Source organism: Takifugu flavidus, chromosome 16 (genome assembly GCF_003711565.1).
Source record: "Takifugu flavidus isolate HTHZ2018 chromosome 16, ASM371156v2, whole genome shotgun sequence".
NCBI classification, from domain to species: domain Eukaryota; kingdom Metazoa; phylum Chordata; class Actinopteri; order Tetraodontiformes; family Tetraodontidae; genus Takifugu; species Takifugu flavidus.
The window spans coordinates 1449283-1473780 of record NC_079535.1 but is presented as its reverse complement, the minus strand read 5'-3'; the positions used below and the strand labels follow the sequence as shown (position 1 = coordinate 1473780).

At 39.9% G+C, this 24498-nt stretch overlaps 1 protein-coding gene and 1 long non-coding RNA gene across 4 annotated transcripts in view; one reads left to right on the top strand and one right to left on the bottom strand.

Annotated features, from left to right (window-relative positions):
• LOC130539667 (uncharacterized) overlaps window positions 1–24498 on the bottom strand; it is a 173294-nt gene that overhangs the window by 41060 nt on the left and 107736 nt on the right. The window lies entirely within an intron of this gene.
• LOC130539653 (uncharacterized) lies at window positions 325–23189 on the top strand. The gene is made up of 5 exons (XM_057058134.1): window positions 325–851; window positions 5429–9208; window positions 9963–10083; window positions 11740–12630; window positions 17866–23189. The coding sequence occupies exons 2-5, from the start codon at window positions 5869–5871 to the stop codon at window positions 18401–18403; spliced, it is 4890 nt and encodes a 1629-aa protein (XP_056914114.1). The 5' UTR covers window positions 325–851; window positions 5429–5868; the 3' UTR covers window positions 18404–23189.

Below are 24498 nucleotides of genomic sequence, written 5' to 3'. Positions count from 1 at the left end.
ATTACAGTTTTCATATTTTACTGTTCGAGACATGAGTATTCATGATCCTCTCTCACTCATTCTGCCGCCTCCACATTGATATGGTGTGTTGGATTAACGCTGAGGTGAAGAGTGGGAGGTAGAGGGCAAACTGAGAGGACTACAACACAGAGGGAAAGTGAGTGGGAGATAGATAGATAGGTAGATAGATAGATAGATAGATAGATAGATAGATAGATAGATAGATAGCTAGATAGATAGATAGATAGATAGATAGATAGATAGATAGATAGATAGAGAGAGAGAGAGAGAGAGAAAGAGAGAGAGAGAGAGAGAGAGCAGTTAAATGTGTGTGGAGGTAAGATAAAAAGCGGAAAAAAGAGGAAACCAAACCAAGGAAACCAAAAACACCTAGAGAGGAGAAGTTGGTCTCTGCAGCTTCATAGCTCTCAAAGCCCTGGAGCTGTATAGTGTATACATGGGAGGGAGAAATAGAGACAGGGAAACAGAAGGCTAGAGCTAGAGAGCAAGCGAGGCTGAACTGAGGAAAAGAAAAGCTTGACAACAGAGAGAGGGAGAGAAAGAGGAGGATGGTTTGTGTTGGTGTGCTGGTTGGCAAAGAGGGAGTTTGTCAAAAAAGCCTTCCTCTGACAGAAGGCATGATTCACAGCAGAGAGAGAGGCAGCACAAGCGAAAGAAAGAGAGAAAACAGCAGAAAGAGAGAGAGAGAGAGGGAAAACGGGGAAGAGATGCCAGTAAGAACAACAAATCAAGGATGCTGATTTGAGAATGACAAGACATCAGGAGGATGGACAAAGCTCGACGGAGTGGACTAAATGATGCCGTTTAATGAGCGTAACCGTGGCGATAAGGTGCTTCATTTTGTATTGATCTGAGAAAAATAGAGCAGCAGTGGTGAACGAGAGAGGTAGAGATTTTGCAGAACAAATGTGATTTCAAAGATTGATGGAGTGATTGTAGGACTGATTTGTAATGATTGCCAGTCTGCCTTTTGATGAAGCTGAACTAATTTGTGATGGAAGCATCGCTAACAGATGCTAATTAGGTGGTGGTTTCTCTTAAACAATTGCGTGTTTCTGAAGTATGGTTTGTTACCGCCATAGATTCACCAGACTTTGAGTTGGTAGCTAGGTGCATTTAAAGGAGGACTGCTGGAAAACCTCTATTTCAGAATGCCCCAGAATTTACCTTGTTCTCAAATACTTCTCATTGATGGAGGAAATAGCATTGAAGGATTCTTGAAGTCATTTTTAACTTTATTTCAGGCATCAAATTTGCATGGTTTGTTTTTTGCTATTCAGTACACTTAAGGCACAAGGAAAGCTCTATTGCACTTTACCTATTTTTGCGCAGATACAACTCACTATTGCTCATCGCTCATCATTTCATGGCTTACTTTTGGTATAGAAAAGGTCCCACTTCTATTGTATATAGTAACCTATATTAGGAATGCTGAAATACAAAACACAATGGCTGTATAAAATCATACATAAATACAGTAATGGATGTATGTTTGTAATAAGATTATAAAATATATGTTATGTTTAAGTAAGCTATTTAGTTAACTGTGGGTAGTATATATTTTCTTTGACTGTGTAGGCGTCACACAGGTTTCTATATGGGTACCAAAATGAACAGAGGAGCGTTGCAGCAGTTGTTAGAGATAACAAATTTCTTAGTCTTGTTTTATTGTCTCGTGTTTTGAAGTGACAGCTTCCTGCCTTGTGTGCTGACAAACCTTTAGTGATTTTCTGTCCCATCGTGTCCGTTCTGCAGTACCTGGTGCATTTAGTGTCTCCTTTTCCCCGCTTCATGCTATTGCCTCTTGAAAGTATAGTGATCTGCTGTTTGTAAGTTTAGAGTTTTATGTTTCCTCATTTTGAAAGAGACACAATGATTCATTTCTCCTGCCTCACGTTGCGCATTTGAGTTCTTGTGTCCCAATTACGCCGATCTGGCCACCACGGACCAAAGCAGACGTTTTGTGAGAGGCTATCAGATCCCAGGGTACCTAGCGTAGCAATTGGAGATGCAGTTGACAGCCGTAGGGAATTGCTAAGCTGATATCATCAGATCCATGAAAAGACAACCTCTAGGAAAGCCAGAGCTGGCCCAGTGAACACAACAGCTCTTAAAGCAATTTTTACCTTTATTACACAACTCTTACAAAAAATTTGACCATGAACAACTCCCCCTCTCTCCAAAGTCCCACTCATTTCACGCTGCCGGACCTCTGACACTCCCCTCACTTCCCTTACACAAGTGGTGGGAAAGTGAATGTTGAGGCAGAGGAGGCATAAAGTGCTTTTCCACTACACAGTATCGGCTATGCATGTTTCAACTCCACACTGTACGGCATGGCCATGTTGCTTTTCCATTACACCATATTACCTCTTCAATGAAGGCAGGATCTTCATGACATGGCGGTTGTAAACTCTTGTGATGCGAAATGTAGCAAGACCTCATTGAAAGTGCGCATGCATTTTTAAGTGACACTAAACATAGTGTGATTTTTCAAACGTTGCTGAAAACCTGAATTTACATTTTTCCTCATTAGCGAAGCAATGGCAAGCAAGCTGGGGGCAGAGTTATTTACCAGTGGGGTGGCTAGCTGCTTAGCTTAAAACAGTACCAAATAACCTAAACATTTCTGAAATAGCATGTTCACAAATATGCTGTTTCATGTCAAACAGTCCACCATGGGCTACACCAACTCTCTACTATGCATGGCAGACAGTGAAATATATACGTTATATATGTAACATGTAATATTGTAGTGTGTTTGGGGCGTAGGAGTGATGGGGTTTCCAGCATGCTTTGGGACGGTGTGTTTGAGGATATAATTTTAAGTCAATTATGTTAAAAATCACCAGAAATGTTATCTTTCACACAATCGTGGTACTGCTTTACACACTAAAATTGCTGTGTTCCAGTAGTCCAGAATTAGTGATTAGTGAAATAATCACATTAACATCATGAGTAAATTTCTGTGGTTAGTGACCGCCCTTCAATAATAGCCGTCATAATTATAAGTTAGAGGTTAATAAGCAGCATTTCTCGTGTGGCGCACAGCTGTTTGACGCAAAGTTGCATCAAACAGCTGTGTTAATTTACCCAAACAGAAACATTTTTTCAGATATTTTAGTTTCGATATTGTCATATACTTGTGTGTGAGGGTGCTGTCAGCTCATTAGTCACAGTCCAGGAGAGGGCTGGGAATAGATTTACTGAACAGTTTACTTATTAGCCATTAAGTCTTTTAGGTCTAGGTTAGCTCTTTGTTGGATCAGGGTACCCCCTTGCCTGCACCCATTAAGACCGCTCTGTTGCTCTGCAGCAGAGGCGCACGACTCTCAAGCAGTGACAGCAGTAGGAAAATAGAAGGGACGCAGGGCCGGATGACAGACAGGAAGCTCTGGTCACACTGTTATCAGATATGTATCAGAATTGAATCTTCATGAGTTTCAACATTTGCTAGATTCTTTTATATTTTAGCTTACATATGTGCATCAGAAGCATTTAAAGATTCTTTTTTTTAATTCATGGCTATAAGAGAGGGATCAACATAGATGCAGGATGACCTTTTGACCTACAGAGGGCCTCCTTCAACACCACAACTCCCAGTGCTGCAATAGAATCGATAAGAGTCTGATGGCCCAGAATTGGTATATAAACGTGCTTCCATTAAACCAGCCTCCTGAGACCATTACAGTGACTGAGAAGAAATGGTGGACCGTGACTCATCGCATCCCTTAAAGATTATAATTAAAAATGGCACACTGATTTCTTGGCTTTTCATTTGACTCCGCCCAACATACCTCCATATTTGCTGTCCCAGTGCATTAAAAGCAAGGCCATATCTTCAACAACCTCCACAGTGCTTATCTGTTAGAAGGAATGGGCTAACTGCAAACTGCAAGTTATGTGTAATAACTTGGTCTTTACACATCATGGATGTTAGAAAGGAAATAAAATAATTAATTCACTGCCAAGGCTCCTCCACACAAACCAACTTCTTACTCTCTAAAATACTGCTGAAACCTGGAGAAGAAACTTTCAGTCTGACACAATTTATGACTTATAATAAGTTTTTTTCCCCCAGAAGACAATAATCCCAGACATACAGCAAACGTTAAAACAGAAATAATTCAATGACCAGTTAAATGTTTTGGAGCTTATTGTTACTAATTCTGTAGTTCCAGTTATTATCATAGACAGACAAATTATCATACTTAGGGGGTCGTCTAATTATTAGGTTAACATCTTAGCTATGCTGCTATAGGCCGAGGCTGCCGGGGTCCAGAAACATGACAGGCCTCTGTCACCCCACTGGGTCATGGTTTCCTCTCCTCTCCTCTCCTCTCCTCTCCTCTCCTCTCCTCTCCTCTCCTCCCCTCCCCTCCCCTCCCCTCTCCTCTCCTCTCCTCTCCTCTCCTCTCCTCTCCTCTCCTCTCCTCTCCTCTCCTCTCCTGTCCTTCCCTCTACCTCTCCTCTCCTCTACCTCTCCTCCCCCTTCTCCTCTCTCTCTACCCAGCCGGCCATCAGCAGGAGGGTCCCCCTACATGAGCCTGGTCCTGCTCAGGGTTTCTTCCTGTTAAAGGGGAGTTTTTCTTTGCCACTGTCTCTTGTTGGGGGTCAGGCCCTGGGATTCTGGAAAGTGCCTAGAAACAATTTTGATTTCAACAGAGACTATATAAATAAAGATTGATTGATTGATAAAATATGTGGCTGGGCTTGAAAAGAGCTGTTCATGCTCTGCTGGGCAATGAGACAGAGCTCTTTTGAAAGAAATAATATTGTAAAAAATTGTAGTGTCCAAATGTGTCCACCTGATTGAGACATACTGTATCCATACAGACTCAGTGCTGTGATTTCAGCCAAAGGTAAATCTACTAAATACTGAACTGAAGGGAGTTAAAAAAAAAGGGCCAACACGATAGAGCATAGTGCCCCACCCTAATTATTTCCTAGTTTTCAGTGTGTTCTCTTGTCCTGATCCTTGTTTTATCTGTTCTTACTGCTGCCTCTTTTGTCCATATATATGATGTATATTTCTGCTGCAATTATGCATGTGTATGCGTATATGCACATTTTTACTTGAGAGGAAGGTTTTTCTCAACAAAATATTTATAAATGTTCTGCAGGCACTTCTGTAGTCTGATTTTTTTTTTGGAATTCCTCCTTGAGATGTAATATTGAAAGAAAATTATTGTAATTACTTAAATAACATTTTTGGGAATTTTATTGGTACCAGGCATGTATACTGATCTTTAAGTTGACTTTTTTTATTTTTTTTTTTAAGAAAATAGTACAATGTCTTTGCAATCTGATATCATTATGTTTTTTTTTTTTTTTTTTAATTGTTTATGACTTTTTCCAGGGCTATCCTCTATTCAAACTGAATGTTTTTTCCTTATTTTATGTGCAGCCTGGCAGCAGTTTTCAACAATGGCAAACAAGATGACTGAAGAAGACTAGACCTTCCATTCACTGTGCTCAGCCTTTGTGTCTGACACAACACATCGTTCCTGGATGAAGACATAATTGGCTGCCACAAGAAGAGGAAAACGCAAACAAAAGAAAAACATCGAAGATAAATTCAAATATATTCATACTGAACAGAGTGGGAGAGAAAATGAGCCATGGGGAAGGATAGAATCGTGCTTCAGTACTTCAGTGCAGAAAACTGACTTTTTTGGCTTATATTTTTCTTTAATTTTTTCAATGTTTACATCATAGCTGGCTGCCAAAAGATTTAAAAAACTATTTATTTTCAGAGGTGATAACATTAAAACACTCAAAATTCGTCCTTCAAATTTGGCACATTCCTCCCACCGTCCACTCCCACAGACAGCCATCCTCCCAATCATGGGCAAACCTCTTAGCCGTCCTGGATGCTTCAGGAGAAGTTCCTGCTGCCTGGAGAAACATGGGGCTGGGGATGTGGGAGTGGGGGGGAGAGTGGTAGGAATGGAAACAAGGTATGGGGATGGCTACATACCCCAACGGTCCATCTATGAAACAATGTGCATGAACGAACAGATAGACAGGAGAGACTTTGGAGCTGAAGGGAGCTTTAGCTACTCTGCAAGTGGTTCTCTGAGGGTTAGCAGGAGTCCAGTGGACATGTGTGACCCACAGCCTCGCTCCTTAACTCCAAACCCTTCGTTTGTGCGAAGACTAGATGAACGAGCCATCTATGACTCCTTGAAACTTGGGTGTCCAGATGTTGATGGAAATAGCTGTCATTCCCCGGGACATTTTCCAAGATCAGTGTCTCCCTCTGTTTCCTCATTCTCAGCACCTGGAGTGTCGTCATCTTCTAAGAAACATCACCATCATTATCACCACCACCACGGAGACAGTGCAAAAAGCAGAGATGGACGACAATCCTGGAAAGTCTTGACACCTCCCAAACACTTGGAAAGCCTAGAGCTTACTACCACAGAGTTGATTGACAGGGGAAGTGGTTGTCTGAACCCAGGACAATACCCTCCGACTGGTGTACAGTCCCTAACCTCACCTGTAATTTCTCCCTTCTCTGCCTCACCTCTATCTTCAGGTTACCATACTCCAGTGTTTTTCTCCCCAGCCAAACCTCGGCCAAGTCAGAGTCAGAGTTTGCGCTGCTCCCCTCCTCATGTTATTCAGCCGAGGCACTATTCCCAAAGTCAGAGCCTTAGGCTATCACCACCCCATGAGCTTCGACGGTCCCCCTATCGCACTCCACTTGTCCAACTGTCTGTTCATGACTTGGAGCAAGACCTGAGGGATCGAGGAGGAGGATGGGGTCGGAGTGAGCGAGAAAGGGAGTGGGAGAGGGAAAGGGAAAGAGAAATGGAGAGAGGCTGGACCCAACGTGAGTGGGAAAGAGAGAGGGAAAGGGGAAGGTTGCAGAGAGAGAAGGCTAGAGAAAGGGAGAGAAGGGAGACGTCAACTTTTGGGACTTTTGGGTATGGTAGAGCAGTTCCTCTGTGTTCAGACAGAGACTCTGTGTTTTTAGAGCCTGATCAGGTCTTAGACACAACACCACTGTTATTTCCTCACCCTTCACCATCACCCTCCCCAAATGCTGCTCCCAGAATGGGCACGGGAGCTGTAGGTAGGAATAGAACTGGGTCAAAAATTGGACCTGAAAGTTTAGGTGGGGTCATGGTTTCTCAAAATGACAATAGAGGTGTGAATTTGGTGTTGGTGGATAGCAAGCATGGGTGTGGGCCAAGGTTAGCCAATGAAATTGCAGTAGGAAACATATCAGAAGATGAAATCAGGGCAGGAATAAATAGAGCAGAGAGCTGGAATAAATATGACAATGGATCCAGAACTAGCATTAAAAATGGCTCTGAAGCAAGAATGTGCTCCCAAGTGAAAACGAGGCCCGGAGGACGGGATTTAGAGGGAAGAGTGCAGTCTGGGATGGAAAATAACAGTTCAGCACTAAACAAAGACAGACACAGGGGAGGGTCAAAGACTGTAAAAACTGTGACTAAATCAGAATGTATTACTAACACTAAACCTACATGTGTGGCTTACTTTGACAGCGAGGTTAAAGATAAAGTTGGGTTTGAAACTAAATCTCAGTCAGGGATGAAGCAAATGATCAATACAGAGGTTGAGGCCAAAAATTATTCAAATCAGATGGAGACCATGACAGCAATAGAAACTGGAGGCATAGTTACAGTAAATAATGAGATTGTTTCAGAAGTGGAGTCAGGGGTAGAGAGCAAAGTTGAGAACAATCTGGTTATACCTACAGCATCTGAAAGTATGGAGGTAGTACAACATGAAGTGAGAAATGAAACTGTGGCAATGTCAAAAACAGAAATGCAGGCTGTCACTGAAAAACAGATAAACCAACCAACAGATAAATCACAGACTACTGTAGCCAGAGTTAATAAAGATGATACCAAACCCACAAATGAATATGAAAAACAACCTTTGAACATTGAGCCACCTGATTTGAACCAAAAAGAAAATGATTCTAAGCCCCAAAAGACAAGATCATCCAAATCCAGCTCCAGGACTAGACCTGGAACTGCCACAGGAATACAGCCAGGCGTGATCAGCCCCAGCCCAAACAAGACACTTGGAGACCTTGAGGCGACATGTCCTGCTGAAAGCATTGAATCGACCTGGCCGCGTAGAATTATAGTCAGGAAAAGAACTGTTCGGCAAGGTGGAGCACTTCACAACCTCCCCATTCTCCCTCCCCTCCCCTCTGTCCTTTCAGCACTGGAGAAGAGGCGCCCACATGGCCCCCTCCAGCCTCATCCAGGCCATTTTTCGGAAAACCAGCTGTCAAATAAGATGAATCCTACAAGTATAGTGGGACGATGCTCATTAAAAGAGCCCTCTCATTCAGAACCAGGAGAGGGAAACAGTTTGGTGGGCAGGGCATCCCTGAAGGAGCAGAACTTGGAACACTGGAGAGTCTACAGAGACACGAATGAGCCCAGAAGATCCAGGAGCAAGGAGAAGCATGGACAGAAGGCTAATAAAACAACTGAGCAGGAGGAGGGGAAAGTAGAGGAAAAAAATGGAAACAATGGCAAAACAGATGACAGCATGGCTAATGAGCAAGGGGAAGTGGACAAAGGCCTTGTGGAGGAAAACAAACAAGATGAGTCGAACAGGATAATTGAAGAAAAAGCGCAAAGTATGGAAAAAGATGAATATGTTAAAAAGGGAAAAGATGGAGATGTGAATCATGAAAGAATAGAAGAAAAATATAACATAGATGAAAATCAAGAAGCCCATGGACAAAATTTAAAAGTTGTGGCTACGTTAAAGAGAGAACCAGGTGAGATGGAGGGTGGTGATGGAGGAACAGAGGAAGGAGATGTCGAGAGTTGGGATGAAGTCCTCGAGATGGTTACCACTTTGTGGGATGACTGCTGGGATAAAGGAGGAACTGGAGAAGATGATACAGATTCCATCTCTGGCTCCTTACAATGTTGGCCACTTCTTCGGCCCCCAGTTGGCTTTGGGGGCTCCCATCCCCCATCCTCTGCTGCCTCGGAGCTCAGCCTGACGGAGTTAGAAAGAAGAGCCAGGGAGCTGGACTCTGACCTGGAGCACCTAGATCTGTCTCAGCCCCATCAGGACATGCTGGATTTATATCAAACACCAACAGATCCACAGACAGAACGAGCTGACATGTACCAAACCCACCCTGGACCACAGAGAGAGAAAACAGCACTTGTGACAGGTAAATATAATTGGTAGTTATGTCAACAGAGAACAATTTCACATTTAGAATATTGTGCTTACTTGACTGATCTGACATACTATGCTGCATTGATATTGACCAGTATTTAATAATCATTATTAAGTTTAAGTTTTTCCATCCTTTATCACTATTTCTTTCGAGGAACCAAAACTTTCATGTTCACAATTTTTCCTTTATGTTATTTGTATTTTGTGATCATTAAATTTATAATAAAGTATAATTTCCTCCCAGTGCATGACACTCAAAAGACACTTGATAGCATATTTAAGTATAATATAACATACTTTCTTAAGGACCTGACAAGAAGAAAGTAGGGTCAGAAGACATTTTTAACTGGAGCTACACTGAATACAACTTGAAGCTACTTATGCAAAAAACATTTTTAGCATCCTTCAATTCATGTATGTAAGAAGATTCAATTTGTCACCTTATGTGTTTAGAAGTGTTTCTTTAAAATACAGTGTAGATCATTGATATATGATATGCAGATTTTAGATAGCAAAAAAGGAAAAGACTGAACACAATAGCAGAGGATAAGGAAAAAGGGTGACAACTCAGTCAGTGAGCCATTGACTGTACTATAGATGTCAGTATTCTAAAATGGACTTCTATGAAGAGCAGCGGACATAGCAGAGAAGTCACGGCTTGTTTGTCCTCTTCATTTTCACCACAGGGATTTGGATTTGCTGATTTTAAATTTGCTGAATTTAATACATGTTGTATTTTCCTGGAGTGGGGAGCAGATCTCAGGTCAGTTTGGAGCTTGGTGCTTTAGGCTCATCAACTTCAGACCCAAACAGATCTGCAGATGACTGGTCAACCAAGTCAGCCAGGACCTCCACTGTTGTCACAAGGTAATTCCAGACAGAACAATTCAATCAAGAATGGCTTTTTTTTATTTTTTTTTGCTTTTTTTAAAAATTTTACTACATCAACACAGTATCTTTTTAATTGTTTTTTTTTTCTCCACTGATAGGAACATCAAATATTTAGTAGGTCAATGTTGGGCTATAGAGTGAGAACAGGCATATCCAGTACACTTGAGCACTGGATTGTTGATATGTTATTTAAAAATATTCCAATGTGTCTTCCATGGATGCCAGAATTTGGCTTACCAAGTTTCTGTAGTATTCCAAACTCCAAGATGGGAATTAATATCAAATTAAGAGTTGGGGTGGTAGAAGTTCAAAGTCAAGATAATAACATGAAACATGTAATCTGTAAATTTAATTTCTAAAGTAATACATTTAAGAAGCATTTCATAAAATTAGCTTTTATTTACTGCTGACTATGAACACAAGTTGTGTTGGTGACCACTTTATCCATTTCGGGGTCACGGGGAAGGTATACATATGGGCAGTGCTCTGAAGGTGTTTCGGCACCTTCCCCTACTACCAGAACACCTTCCACATTTTATCTGCGCTTGGGCTTGACCTGAGGAGCCTTCACTTCTGAGCCCACTCCCCCACAGACTGAGCTACCATGAACACAACTTAAGTCTTAAGCAATGTGGTCTCAAATCTTAACCAATGTGGTTTAAACACACTGGCTCTGATTTACTTTAGGGTTTTACAAGGAACATGGTAATGATACCAGAATGTATTAAATCCAGGTGGACATTGACATGTGGTTGTTGTGTTGCAAGTCTCTTCTTCTGTGGTACATATTTATTGGCAGTGAGGTCCAGATTCAAATGGACCTAATTAAGAAATGGTGCCTAATCCAGGTAGTTCCTTTAAAGCTATTTATATTATTGTATGCCTTGGATAGCTAATGGCTCAAGTTAGGAATACAGCATGGACAGCTCATATTTTGCTCAACACACTCCTTACTAACACACACACACACACACACACAGATTTTACTTTTTTACATATGATGGCTTCCTTTTCTGTACTCTATATTGCAGTAAATACTTTAAACATTTACTTGGTTACTGGTGGGTCCAGAATGTTTGCATGCTGTTCTTTAAAATTAGGTGTTATAATTAGGTGTTATATTTTCTACCCACTCAGTCACTCTTATTCTGTCCATAGTTATTCTGTCAGCAGTCTTCTTATTAGAATGCATTTTATTTCTGGTGTCATAAAGCCACCACAAAGGAACAGATCATATAAGTACATAATGAAGAAGCAATAAAAAGCATCATTTCTATTGCTTTATTTTCCCTCATCTTAAAATGTTGTGCTTTTCTTGGTCCACCTGCACCTCATGCTCCCATCAAACATATATACCTTTCCTTTTTCCTTGTTATGAACTTTGGCTTGATCCATGTGGATCTTTTTTCCCTGAATCTTTTCACATTGCACTTACAGCTTTTAAGCAATTCTTCATGTTGACTATATGTCTGTTTATTTTTAATGAGCAACAGTATTGCTGTATTATAATAGACTAATTGACACCAACTTTAGTAATTCTGACTTTAGCAAGTCTCTGAGAGGATGAGGACATTGTTACTCATGCTTCCTGGGTTTTTCCAAGTAATACCATTTTTGCTGTCTTTTTTCTAGCTCGAATAAGGAGGACAGCTCTCCAGACTCCAATCTTACACTAGAGTCAGAGTCTAGTGGCATCTTTCTCTCTTCATCCAATCAGAGTCAGGAAGAGGGTGGCTCTGACAGTGATCAGCCAATCAGTGGCTCTGACCTAGGCAGTAGCAACACTTCACTGGAGAAGGATTCTGATGATGGTGGGTTAAAAGAATGGGGCAGGGAGGAGAGTGCAGAACTACAGTGGTGTTACCCATCTCTCTTGAACACTTCCCAGCATGAAGATATAGATGTTGATCCTGAAAGAGAGGAAGCAGGACATCCAAACATTGGGGGAGGTGACGAGAAAAGCATATATATAAACAAAGAACAAGATGATCATTTAGGGATTTCAATCAATAAGAACATACTTGACCATTCCGACATTGGGGATTCATCAACGTTAACGGCATCACTCAGTGGAACAGTGCCATCCAGGAAAAGAGTGACCGTCATGAGGATGGACTCTCCTCTTCCCCTCTCTCCCTCCAAACCGCCGAGCAAACATCTTCAAGATCCTAAACAAAAGCCAACCAGACCCTCAGGACTAAAACTTGGTGACATCGATCCATTTGTCCAATCAGACAGCTTTGTTTACCTTGCAGTGTCAGCAAGACCAGGACTGCAGAGTGAAGTTACCAGAGGTTCCGAAGTTCCCATTCATGGGACCACAAAGCAAGAAAATGTACACCATTTGGATAGCCTGAAAACACACTTTACCCAGTCGAATACAGAGTGGCAGGCGAAGATGACTCAAATTACTCCACAGAAACCAGAGGAAGTAGATTTCTTGTGCACTGACAGCTTTGTTTACCTGGCTGCTCCAGCATGCCTTCTACTGGGTCCTGATGGAACTACATCATACAGTGGAAGGTATGTGTATTTTTCTATGTTAATTGTAACCCTTGCATCTTGGGACTACAGGTGGCAATTAGCTAAATCTGGTGGAACCATCTCCCCATTTCTTGTCAATAATTAATTTTATTGCATGCTGTCCCTTGATAAATGAAATGACAAGGTAAATACACCATTCATCCAACCATCAATTATATTATTGTGTTGGGAAATGAATAAGTACTTTGAAAGTTCTATATTTGTTATTTTTAAATAAGAGCAGTTTGTGGAAAAGGAACTGTTATAACATTTTTGTTGACTTATTGTAGTTAGTAATTGATATTTATAGATTCTGACGTCAAACCTACAGATGTTTTGGCTGCATGTCCGGTTGTTAAAATTGGAGGCCGGTTGAAGTTCTACAAGATCCCTACTATATCCTGACTATTTCAGGCAAAATTCATGTTCACAGAACAATTGAATCATGACAGCAAACAACACAGCACAATGTTTATCTTGCCATATAAGATCTATTTGCCGAAAGGCTGTAGTTCTCTGCTCTATTGATTTTCAGCCAAACCTTATAAATAGTAGTCTTCTATCCTTGTCTTTGGCAGAGGAGGGTTTCTGATTTAAGGACACAAAACCCTGAGTCTGTGGCATGGTATTTAACATTCTATAATCACCACAAATAACAGTCATAGCTATCAAATTACTTGTATGCTTTTAGCTTTTCTTTCAAGTGCATACTAGGTTTCTCTACCTAATACTTTAAATATCTGCCTGCTAACCCCCTCATCCCATTCGCTAAGAGTACGTGGCAAGTGTAGCTTGACAAGCCATTGCTCTCCACCAGACCTCCCTTAACAGAATGCATAAGCAGCTTGTGTCCATCATCATTGTAAACAATGATCTATACTCTAATGCAGTGGTTCCTAACCTCGGTTTGATCAAACCCCAGGGGTTCAGGGAGTCAGTTTCAGGGGTTCGGCGGAGGTCAAGACACACACCGGACTCATATGATTCGTGATGACACTCCCCACTTGGCCATCATTGGCTGCAGGTGATCATGCTACATTGCTTGGCCTATCTGTGCTGCAGGAAATTTGGTGCGCTCAGTAGTCGAGTTGTGGCTGTTGTGATGGTACGTCATGTGATTTCTTCCTTAATATTTTAATCCCTTTATACTAAGTGTGTCGATCAAAAAAAGGAAGCAGTTGGACGAATATGTACAATATGGATTCACGTGTATAACGGATGGAAGTCAGCGTCTTAATTGCATGATTTGCAATGCCAAGTTCAGCAATTCTAGCCGACAAAACTAAAGGAACACTTCCTTAAGCTGCATGGAGATGGTAGGGACACAAGAACACAGCGCTTGCTGAATTCAAGGTGAAGAGAGCCAAATTCGATGGAAAGGCTACTTTGCCTGTTCTTGGCATTGTACCCATCAACAAACTGATCCTCACAGCATCGTTTGAAGTTGCTTACCTGATCACATGTTTTTGTGGGAAAATCATGTTTTGCTAGATTTGTTCTTTGAAAAGTGATGTTAATGCAGAGTTCATTTTGTGCACCAGTAAAACTTACCTGTGTCTTAAATTTGAAAATAATCCCATTTTATTTTTAAATAAAGAAGGGTTTGATCAATGCGCATATGAAACTAGTGGGGTTCAGTACCTCCAACAAGGTTAAGAACCACTGCTTAATGCCTCACACTCATATGTGCTATTGTAATAGGTCTAAAACAGGTTTTGACACGCAGGGCAACTCAGAGGTCAAAATCAGTCATGGGGAGATAGACCCTCACTACACCCAGTTTAATTCAAAGGTAAAGGCAAACTGCTCAACTCTGCTCCGAGTCCACAGCTCAAACTTATTGTTGCGGTCCTTCGAGGCATTCCAGAACCATTTTTGCTTCAGGTCCTAGCACATTATCTTCTTGAATAAGGCCACAGTGATCAGAAAACATTGCATCCATGAAAGGGCATACATGATCTGCAAGAGTGCTCAGTATGGCATGGTCCTGTCTCACTGCTGATCAGGGATCAGCATGGGCAAATGGACCAAATGATACCAGCCACACTTATAAAAACCTCACAAGATAGTCAGAGCATTTCCAAAACAGCTCAGTTTTCAAAATCCTCACAAATATAGGGGGTGTCTGCATAGGCATTTCACCAAAAATTGTACCTTCACAGAGGGATTGCAGATCTCATGCAGGCCAGAGGAGCCATGAGTGGATCATCAAACTACACAATTTTAGGTTGTTCCTTTTCCAATTTAAATTATACTATCACAACTTTTTTGTTATGGCCAAGGTGAGCCCAAGTTGTTCTCTGTCCAGCTTCTTACTTTAAAGTCCAAAGAAGCTGGTCATATAGCCTTGCGTAGACCTCATTTAGCTACAAATGGAATAGATTGTCCTTTTTTTTCTATTCCTCGCTCTTATTCTGTGTTCTAACTTTTTTGTATGAGTAATGATTTGTTGTATGTGCTGTTTAATAACCAAAGACTTTCCAAATTTAATCCAAAGTGACTGGCTTTGAATAAAAATGAGGAACGTTTCCAACTTCACTTCTTTCATACCTAAATTCAGATAGTTGTGTATTAAGCCAGACAATAGTCTGCTAAAAATGTGCCCTCTACTATTTCCGAAGTAAGTTGCATAGTGAACCAGACGAAAGTCCACTGAAGCATAAATGACAAACCCCATCCTCATGTTGCCCATAAACTGCACAGAGGAATAATGAGCCCTTAAGGCTTACCTATTTTCTCTTATCTAGCAAATAAACTTTGAGAGCAAAATGTTCATTTGCTTTCAGCTTTTTCAGCTTCCAAGATGAAGACATAATCGGTTTTGTGTGTGTGTGTGTGTGTGTGTGTGTGTGTGTGTGTGTGTGTGTGTGTGTGTGTACTCGGTTAATGAAAGAAAAACTCAATGGTCACAAAAATAACTTGACTTATAACTTCAGTAATAATAAATAAAATTCTATGGAATTTAACCAATGAAAGTCAGACATCACCATGCTTCAGAATAATTAAAAAAATGGACTCATGAAACAGGCCTGGACAAAAATGATGTTGCCCCTAGAAAAGACTGAAAATAATGTGACAAAGGGACAGGTTAAGCCAAGGTGTGTGCAGTAAATGGCATCAGTCAGTGGGCCTATATATAGGTTTACAGGTAGTCACTGCGCAGTTTGGTGACATGGTGTGTACCAGAGGACCAGGGGAAGCAAAGGGATGTGTTGTCTCAGGAGGTTAGAAGGATAATTATAGATGAGCATGTCAAAGGTAAAGGCTATAAGACCATCTCCAAGCAGCTTGATGTTCTTGTGACTACAGTTGCACAGAAATTTAAGATCCAACCTGTAGCCTACCTCCCTAGACATGGCTGCAGGAGGAAAATTGATGACAAACCAAACAGAAGGATTATACGAATAGTAACAAAAGAGCACAGAAAACCTTCTAAAGAGATTAAAGGTGAACTTCAAGCTCAAGAAACATCAGTATAAGATAGCACCATCCATCAGTGTTTGAGCCAAAGGTATGAAGAAAAGAACACTCTCCTTACTGTGAAACATGGAGGAGGCTCTTTTATGTTCTGGGGCTACTTAGCTGCATCTGGCATCTGGTCTTGAATCTGTCCAGGGTACAATGAAATCTCAAGACTGTCAAGGGATTATAGAGAGAAATGTGCTGGTTACTCCCTGAAAGCTTGGTCTTAGTCACAGGTCATGGTTCTTGCGGTAGAACATTGACCCAAAACACACAGCTAAAAACACCCAAGAATGGCTAAGAGGAAACCATTGGACTCTTCTAAAGTGGTCTTCTATTAGCCATGACCTAAATCCTATTGAGCATCTTTGGAAGGAGCTGAAACACACCGTCTGGAAAAGGCACCCTTCGAACCTGAGACATCTGGAGCAGTTTGCTCATGAGGAATGGGCCAAACTACCTGCGGAGAGGTGCAGAAGTCTCATGGATAGTTACAGGAATTGTTTGATTGCAGTGGTTGCCTCAAAAGGTTGTGCAACAAAATCTTAAGTTAAAGGTACCATCATTTTTGTCCAAGCCTGTTTCATGAGTTTATTTTTAAAATAATTATGTTAAAGCATGGCTGAAAAGCATTTTCTGACTTTCATTGGTTAAATTCCATAGAATTTTTATTTATTACTTTTGCCAGATTCAAGTTATTTTTGTTAACCAAAGGATACCAGCAATATATCTGTGTGTATATGTATAATAGATCACACCAGTGCTGATTTTCAGCACAAGATCATGATCTCGAGTGCCATATTGCTTTTGTAAATTTCTAGAACCGTATCGGTTAAAAGGAGAAGAGATTATGATTTGGGGGTGTTTTTTGGCTGCCAACACAAATAGAACCGCAACTGGAAGGTTGACAGACTGGTGCCAATCAGTTAGGTAACGGTTGTTAGAACACCTGTAAAGCAGAATGATATGGTCTGTAAAAAGTCCCATTGCTGTTGTTCTCGATATCAGCACTCATGGAATGTTTCAATTAAGTTAAGGAACCGTGTGTGTGGTAGGATATGGGCATACTATATATTGAGCAGGATGATGGAGATGCAGATAGGTATACATTTGTTTTGAGTAATGGAAAGAGCTGGTAGTTGGTTAATACAACCTCTCAGTCCTTTTTAGAAAATGTAAACTGGAGTATCTTGTGTTTTTCTCTGTTTGTTTTTTCTTTTTGTGCTTCTGTGGCCTTCTATGGTAGAATACCCGCAAGCTTTTTAATGTATTAAAAATACAGCCAGTACCTGGTCCTTCAGGTTGAAGGTGTGATTATTGGCTGCATTATTGTTGTGTCACTGTTAATCCAGCCTTAAGTCACTGTTGGCACAAAAATGAAGCTCTTCAAGTCCCTCATCAGTTAATTGCTCCTTATGAAAAGATGGTTAAGGGCTTATGAAGTGTTGTTTGGTGAATTCCTTTTCCATTTTTCCTGTGTTCATCTTTTATGTGAATTGGTCATATATATACAGTATATATATATATATATATATATATATGAAAATTTGTTGAAGGCAGCAAGAAAACAAACTGCTGACATAAATATAGGATTGCAGTGAGATTTCTTTGTCTATACTAGTGTGCTAAACAGTAGACTAGTAGTAGGAATAGACCTTTTTTTTTACTACTAAATAAAAACTATGCTAATACTTATTTAATGTGTGGGAAATTTGCATGGAATTCAAATATGCTTAAGAACTGTACACGGTAGTAATGTTGTGTCTTTTTCAGGGATTCAGACTCGGAGAGTTCAGGATCTGGGCCTGTTGATGTATCAGTATATGGTTGTGGCTCAGTGGCAGGAGACAGTGACTGGGATTCAGATCTATCCGACTCCGATCCCACTCGCTCTTCTAGAAATTCTGCTTCTGGGGGCAAATCAGCCAGCACAGCACGTTCCAAGCGGATGCCTGCTGAACTTGGCTGGGATGAAGAAACCATTGAGCCAGAAGTTCCAACTGAGCTGTCAGAGTCACAGGATAAAGCAAGGAAGGTTAGTGAAGTTACCAGCAGCATGACAGACGTTCCCATGGCAACAAACCCCACAGCATCACATAAACCAGTGACACCAACAGAGCAGTCAGCAACAACGAAAAAAGTGACATGGCAGTTTAAACCAGCTCAGAGGTCAGTCTGCACAGGAAGCAAAAAGGAGAAAGAAAAGGAAGTAATATCCCCATCAATGGCAAGATTTATGGAACACGGAGGATCCTCTTCTTCATCCACGTCGTCTTCATCATCATCCCCGTCCTCACAGTCTTCTGGCTGATTTACAGGAGAAATGGTGGAAGCGTTCAATCTCTGGAACAAAGTTGGCTGCAGAGAATTAGACAGGATATTTACTTAATTCTGCAAACACTGATGGCTGGAATAAGTGCAGGGTTTTTTTTTTACCTGTAAATTTGAAATGTTGCATCCACTTGCTGCAATTGCCTTGTTAAGGCTGCAAAAAAGACTTGATACTTCTACTACTGCATCTCTCTTGACTAGCTTACACAGTACTAAATATTAGCAGTACATGTACTAGAACTTGTGGAACTCAGGCATCGTAAAAGTCTTCAGGCAGAGTGTGAGCCTTTAGGCGTGATATGCATAGAATTCCTGGTTTTAATAAAAGACAGGCTTGATTTATTACTTACATTGCTTTAAAACAATGTAGAGTGGAATGTGTAGAAAGATTTTAGTCTATTGAATGTATTGTACAGGGTACGAACAACTACAAAGACATTCGAATCTACATTAGAAAGCCATCCATCTTATCCCTTAACAGGATAACATTAGAGTTTATGTCACAGAGATTTAGTCATCTGAAAGTTTTAGTTTGCAAAAAGTTGCAGTAAAGGATTTATATCCTGCATTTCAAGTAATTTAGAAGAATCTAATGTAAATGTGTCTCAGGACTTCTCTTCACTTTTCTTCTCATTTCATGCTTCAGTATCTTCTGCAGCAGGAATAATTCATACTTCCCTGATATGATGCCAGGTTTTGGTGAAGTAATTAAAAAATAAGACTTGTTCCACCTTAAATGTTAAAAATGTAAAACTCAAAAGGTGTGAATATCCACATCCAATCCAATGTTGTTTTGATTTTATTAAAGGATTCTTTTTGGTAAGAGTCTATTATCACCCCAAGGTCAATTTAGAGTTAAATACAAGGCTTTATTGGTGGAAAAAGTCTTTTTCTCCTTTTGAAGTCACAAAAACTTGACTTTGTTCTATAGCCACTGTATATCAGATACTGCTTATTGCCATACTGCTGACAAAGCTCAAACTTCAAAGTATACTGTGTATTTTGTATTTACATTCAATTTGAAAGTGTTTTTAACTTTTTTAAGTAATGTATTTTGGAGATATAACTCTAAATGACAGAAAGAGGGGTAGAGAGAAAGAAAGTGTGAGTAACAGTTATTTGTGTTTGAACATCAAATCAATAGAGCTATAGAAATATCATATAATGGAATTTTATTTATCAAATGAGAGTTAAAATTGTGAATTGAGCAATATGCTTATAGATTCACACTATGAATGTTATCTGTATAGTAATGACGCATTTATTTAAAATTACACTGATTGTAAATGACGTTTTAACTTTAATAATGTTGTTTATATGTCAGGTTTTTCAATATTGATATAGTGCCAGGAATCTCATTGTAACTGCCATAAAAGATGCTATCTAAGCTAATTATTAGCATTTGGCCCTCAGAGGCCCATCTGGCCCCTTTTATATTCTCAGTTTGGTAAGTTCGGTGGTAGCTGCGTTATATTCATATGCACATTTTTTCTGAAATGAATATGCTATCTTCTACTGAGACTGGTTAAAGATTGATCCCATAGGAGATATACACACACTAAACCAAAAAAAAGAATTTGATCGATTTCTGGCTACAGTGGAAACAAAAACACCTCCAAAATTATTCGTCGAATGACAATCCTAAATACAGTTCTCACAAAGCAGGTTTTGTTTTGTTTTTAGTTGGGTTTTTGTTGTTCTGGGGTTTTCTTTGCACAGCAACACGAATTTGGTCTTTATATGAGCAAATGAGACAACTGTGATTGGTTGGTCTCACATTGGTAAGCTATTTGTGCTGGTCAATCTTGGGGCACATGCTGATGAGACCATGTGAATGATAGTTTAATTTAAGCAAATAGCTTGGCTGCTACGGAGTTTTGAAGGCTGATTGCACGGCGGGCCAGTAATGAGAGGGAGCTTAGTGGAACTCACACTGCTTTGATGCATATCTCGAGCTTCTGCATCGTTAACTTGTGTTCAGAATCTACCGTAAATCTGTTAAAGTTACCTAGTTGTGTTTCAGTGGAGCTTTGGAGTGAGTGAATGTGCAAGTGTTTTTGCATGCCAGAACCAGAGTCATTGTTCAGAACTGAAGCTAGTCCCACAAGCTTTAAACCCTTTAGAAACCAACCCACCACCTGGCCTCATTAAGAAGCAGCGAGCCAAGTCATCTTTGCGTGTTCAGCACAGATGCCTGTTTGAATGAGTCAATGTTCATAATTCTCAATCTTTTTCACATAGTGGGGCCATTTTCTTCACTAATTTGGTTGAGTTTAGCTGATATACAATAGGTAGATCTTATATAATTTATGAATGCTGAAGTGTTAAACACCTTAGAGTGTCATATGATATCTGGAGTACATATAATTCTGCAGGTGTCTGAAAATGTCATCAAATAAACTTGGTATCTTGGTGTAAACTAAATTCAATGTGATCAAATAAACTTTATTTATAAATCCATTTCAAAACATCAAATGTCAAACGCTATACAATATGAATCAAATCAATCTTTATTTATATAGCCTCTGTTGAAATCAAAATTGTTTCTAGGCGCTTTCCAGAATCCCAGGGCCTGACCCCCAACAAGAGACAGTGGCAAAGAAAAACTCCCCTTTAGCAGGAAGAAACCTTGAGCAGGACCAGGCTCATGTAGGGGGACCCTCCTGCTGATGGGGGGGCTGGGTAGAGAGGGAGGAGGAGGGGGAGGACATGTAGAGGAGAGTATGCAGAGATCAGGGAAATACATTAATTATAACAAAGTGCTGAATGAATAAACGGTTGTAAAACACAATCAGAAAAACAGCTTTAAGAATAGCAATATAAATAAAATAAATTATACTAAGTCACAGTGGACCTCAGTCAGTTGACCATAGAGTTCTTGATAAAATAAAGCACTTTATAATATCAGTGATATGAAAAAGAGTTCTGTTCATCAAGTACTTTTTAAAATATTTAAAATCTTGAAATCAGTCTTAAACCATGCTGTAGGTCAGTCAGTGGAGGGAAGCCAGCAGAGGGGAGATGTGGTCCTGCTTCCGGATTCCTGGAGAAGGTGTGCAGTATTATTCGGAAATGACCAAAGGTGCCCGTCTAATGTCATTGTAAAGTTCCCTGCAGTAGTCCAGGCAAAACGGAGCCTTAGTTGGAAAAAGCCATATTTAACCATAGAGATGATATTCAAGGAAGAGTCCCCATTCCTTTAAAGAAGCAGGTAAATTTGGCAGTCACCTCGTTAATATAAAGTCACCATATTTTGTTTGTTTTTCCTCATTGAACTAATATGAAATATATTATATGCATTGAGAACAGGAATGGTTTAGGCTTCAAACCTCCTTTGGAACTCCAAATGAAACCGATATGAAGGTGATTAAGAACCCCCAAAACTGACCCTAAAGCTGATCTCTGAGAAACCAGTGCAGACATGCAGCAAACATGCAAATTTCACAGGGAAATCGAACCCAGAACCTTCTTGCTGTGAGGCAACAGTGCTAAGCATTGTACCATCATTATAATCATTATTTCACAATTCATAGCATTCTCAAAATTCTTAGCATTTGGAGCCTTACTAGAAATACAACAAAAAATAGCAACTAATCAAAATTACTTTTACACAATCAGAATTTTTGCTGCGATAAATTCACTGGTTATGATGGACTGTGAAACGTAATGGAGTGAAATCCCCCACCCTAATTCACAGCTACATTTGTAGCCTCCAGTAGTTTGTGTGATCCACTATAGATATGCCTTTCCCAGCCATTATCCACCGATCACCACCATTCGGTGGTCAGGCACCATGACGTTCTCCAAGGCTTCTCCAGAAACATTCACCTCTCTTCAAGGCTCTTTAATCTGTGCTTGGAGTCAGGGAAAAACCTGGCAATGGCACATATTGGTAGAGTTGGGTCGCCTGTACAGCCCCTGGAGGGTCCAAGTATCACTTCATGTAACAGTTGTAACACTGACCCAAGCCAAATGCAAAACTAGTGAATGATGAAAGATGAGTAAATCATGGAGTAAACACCAGTATAACACAGTAATGTAAAACCAGTCTTGTTTTGGGGGGTGTCTCATTGTTCATGAGTTGGTATCTAGTTCATCTGTTGGTATTAACTGTTTTTGTTTTTGATTTTTGTTTTTTTAGGACTGAAGCAATTAACACCCTCTCTGTTATATAACCTGAACCATCCTTTGATCAAAAAGTGTACATTTTTTTGAGAATTGTATTTGATTTCTTTTCATCTACTTTGGGCAAACTGTAATTTATTATACTCCATATATGAGCAATATAAAGATGAAGCAGGTGTAAGCCTACAGGTCTGCAAGGCAAACTTCAAGCACGATTACTTCTGGCATTTTATATTAATAGGAAAGCATACCTGTACTGTAACCAATATACATGCACCAACCAGTGTAACCAGTGTAACCTAAAACATTACTGGGAGTATAATTTTTCTAAATTAAAAAAAACCATGTTCAACAGGACTTTCATGCACTTTCACTGTGACATATAGAGTACCTAATATAGAGTACCTAACCACATCATCTACTGATTTAATATAATATATTGTATTGCTCATAATTTGCTATCCCATGTAAAGGCTGCTTAATTTAAAAGCTTAATGGTTTAAAAAAACAGAAAATAAAAATAATTATAAAAAAAATAAATCACAATTTATGTAAAACCTGATTGTGTGCTGTGTTTCCTGAGCAATGTGACAATGCAGTATTGTATAAATAAAGGCTACGCTTGATGCTGTATGGTGAAATACTTGATGTTTCTTTCTTTTCCCTGCCTTCAGCAAGGACGACACCAGCATTTGTTGTTCACCCAGGAATATTCCTGATTCCTGTAATTTTCATCAGGCTTCATTTATTAATTTGATTTAAATTCAGTGGTAGAGCTTTCCGCCTCCTCAGAAGTCATTTTGTTGCATACAACAGTAAAACTTCCCAACTATATTGGATTTCACAAATCAAATGTGGTATATCAAAACACAATCCTTGGTATTGCTTGTCCTTGTAATTAACAGTTTATGTTAGTAAGACTCACACTTGCTTCAATTTGACAGTCTTCAAATAAATTAGATCCAGAAAGGTCTGAGAAGTTGATCATAATTCACATTAGTGGCAGAACTTGAAATAAGGATGAGCACAGTTAACATTTAATTGAAATGTTTAACAGCTAAAGAAAAGCCTAAACATTTGCAAATAAAATAACTTTCAGCATCATTCTTGATTTATAATAGTGCATATGAAAATGTTCAAGTATTTTCAAGTATTGTTCATGGTTATACATTTACCAGTAAATCATCTGGTAATGAATAATAAAGCACATGTATATTAATCTATGAGATCTGTCAGTATCTGTCAATGTTGCCCCAGGACCAGTGGAAGAGTGGTCACCCAGTCATGGGGTCATTGTGTAAAAGCTATCAAGAGCGGTCCAACCTAAGAGAATATAGGTTAGACTGAAAGAATGTAAGTTTGTGAGATTGTTACAGAAAGGCCTCAGAATACAAAGAGCATCACAATTTGCATATGACAATATGCAAACACAGAATATTGATCAGAATGACTATCAAAACACTATAAAAGCAAGGTAGACAGGGCGGGGAAGGAGGACAGGAATGCAAACTAGGGTCTAGACCCCAAGATCAAAGGGGTGATCTAGCAGGTGTCTGAATAATGATAATCAGCATGGAAAGGGGGAGGAAGGAGAAGGAGAACAAGACCTTAAGATCAGCGATGCCATGGTGTGAGGAGTCAGGTAATAAGCTCAATCAGGTGTCTGATTCAAGCTCTGAAGTTTCTTCTGTTCCTTTCAAAGCAAATTGTTGGTTCCTCAAAAGCAAAAGAAGAAATTGGCCTGCATTTGTGATGTTTGAGCATTGCTTATCTAGACAACTCACCAGGATGCACTATGGGGAAAAGTCCTATTGACGGACGCAATGTCACATTTTCAGCAATGTTCGGGTAATGCTGTGATACTGTCATATATGTGGATGTTAGTTTGTCACCATCCTAAACATTCTTCCAGACGCCCTGTCATGGAAACAATACTCAGTCACGGCTGTT

Coding starts and splice junctions, on each gene's coding strand:
- LOC130539653 (XM_057058134.1), top strand. CDS start 5,869: ATGGGCAAACCTCTTAGCCGTCCTGGATGCTTCAGGAGAAGTTCCTGC. Junction 10,084..11,739: donor ACCTCCACTGTTGTCACAAG/GTAATTCCAGAC, acceptor TCTTTTTTCTAG/CTCGAATAAGGAGGACAGCT. Junction 12,631..17,865: donor ACTACATCATACAGTGGAAG/GTATGTGTATTT, acceptor TGTCTTTTTCAG/GGATTCAGACTCGGAGAGTT.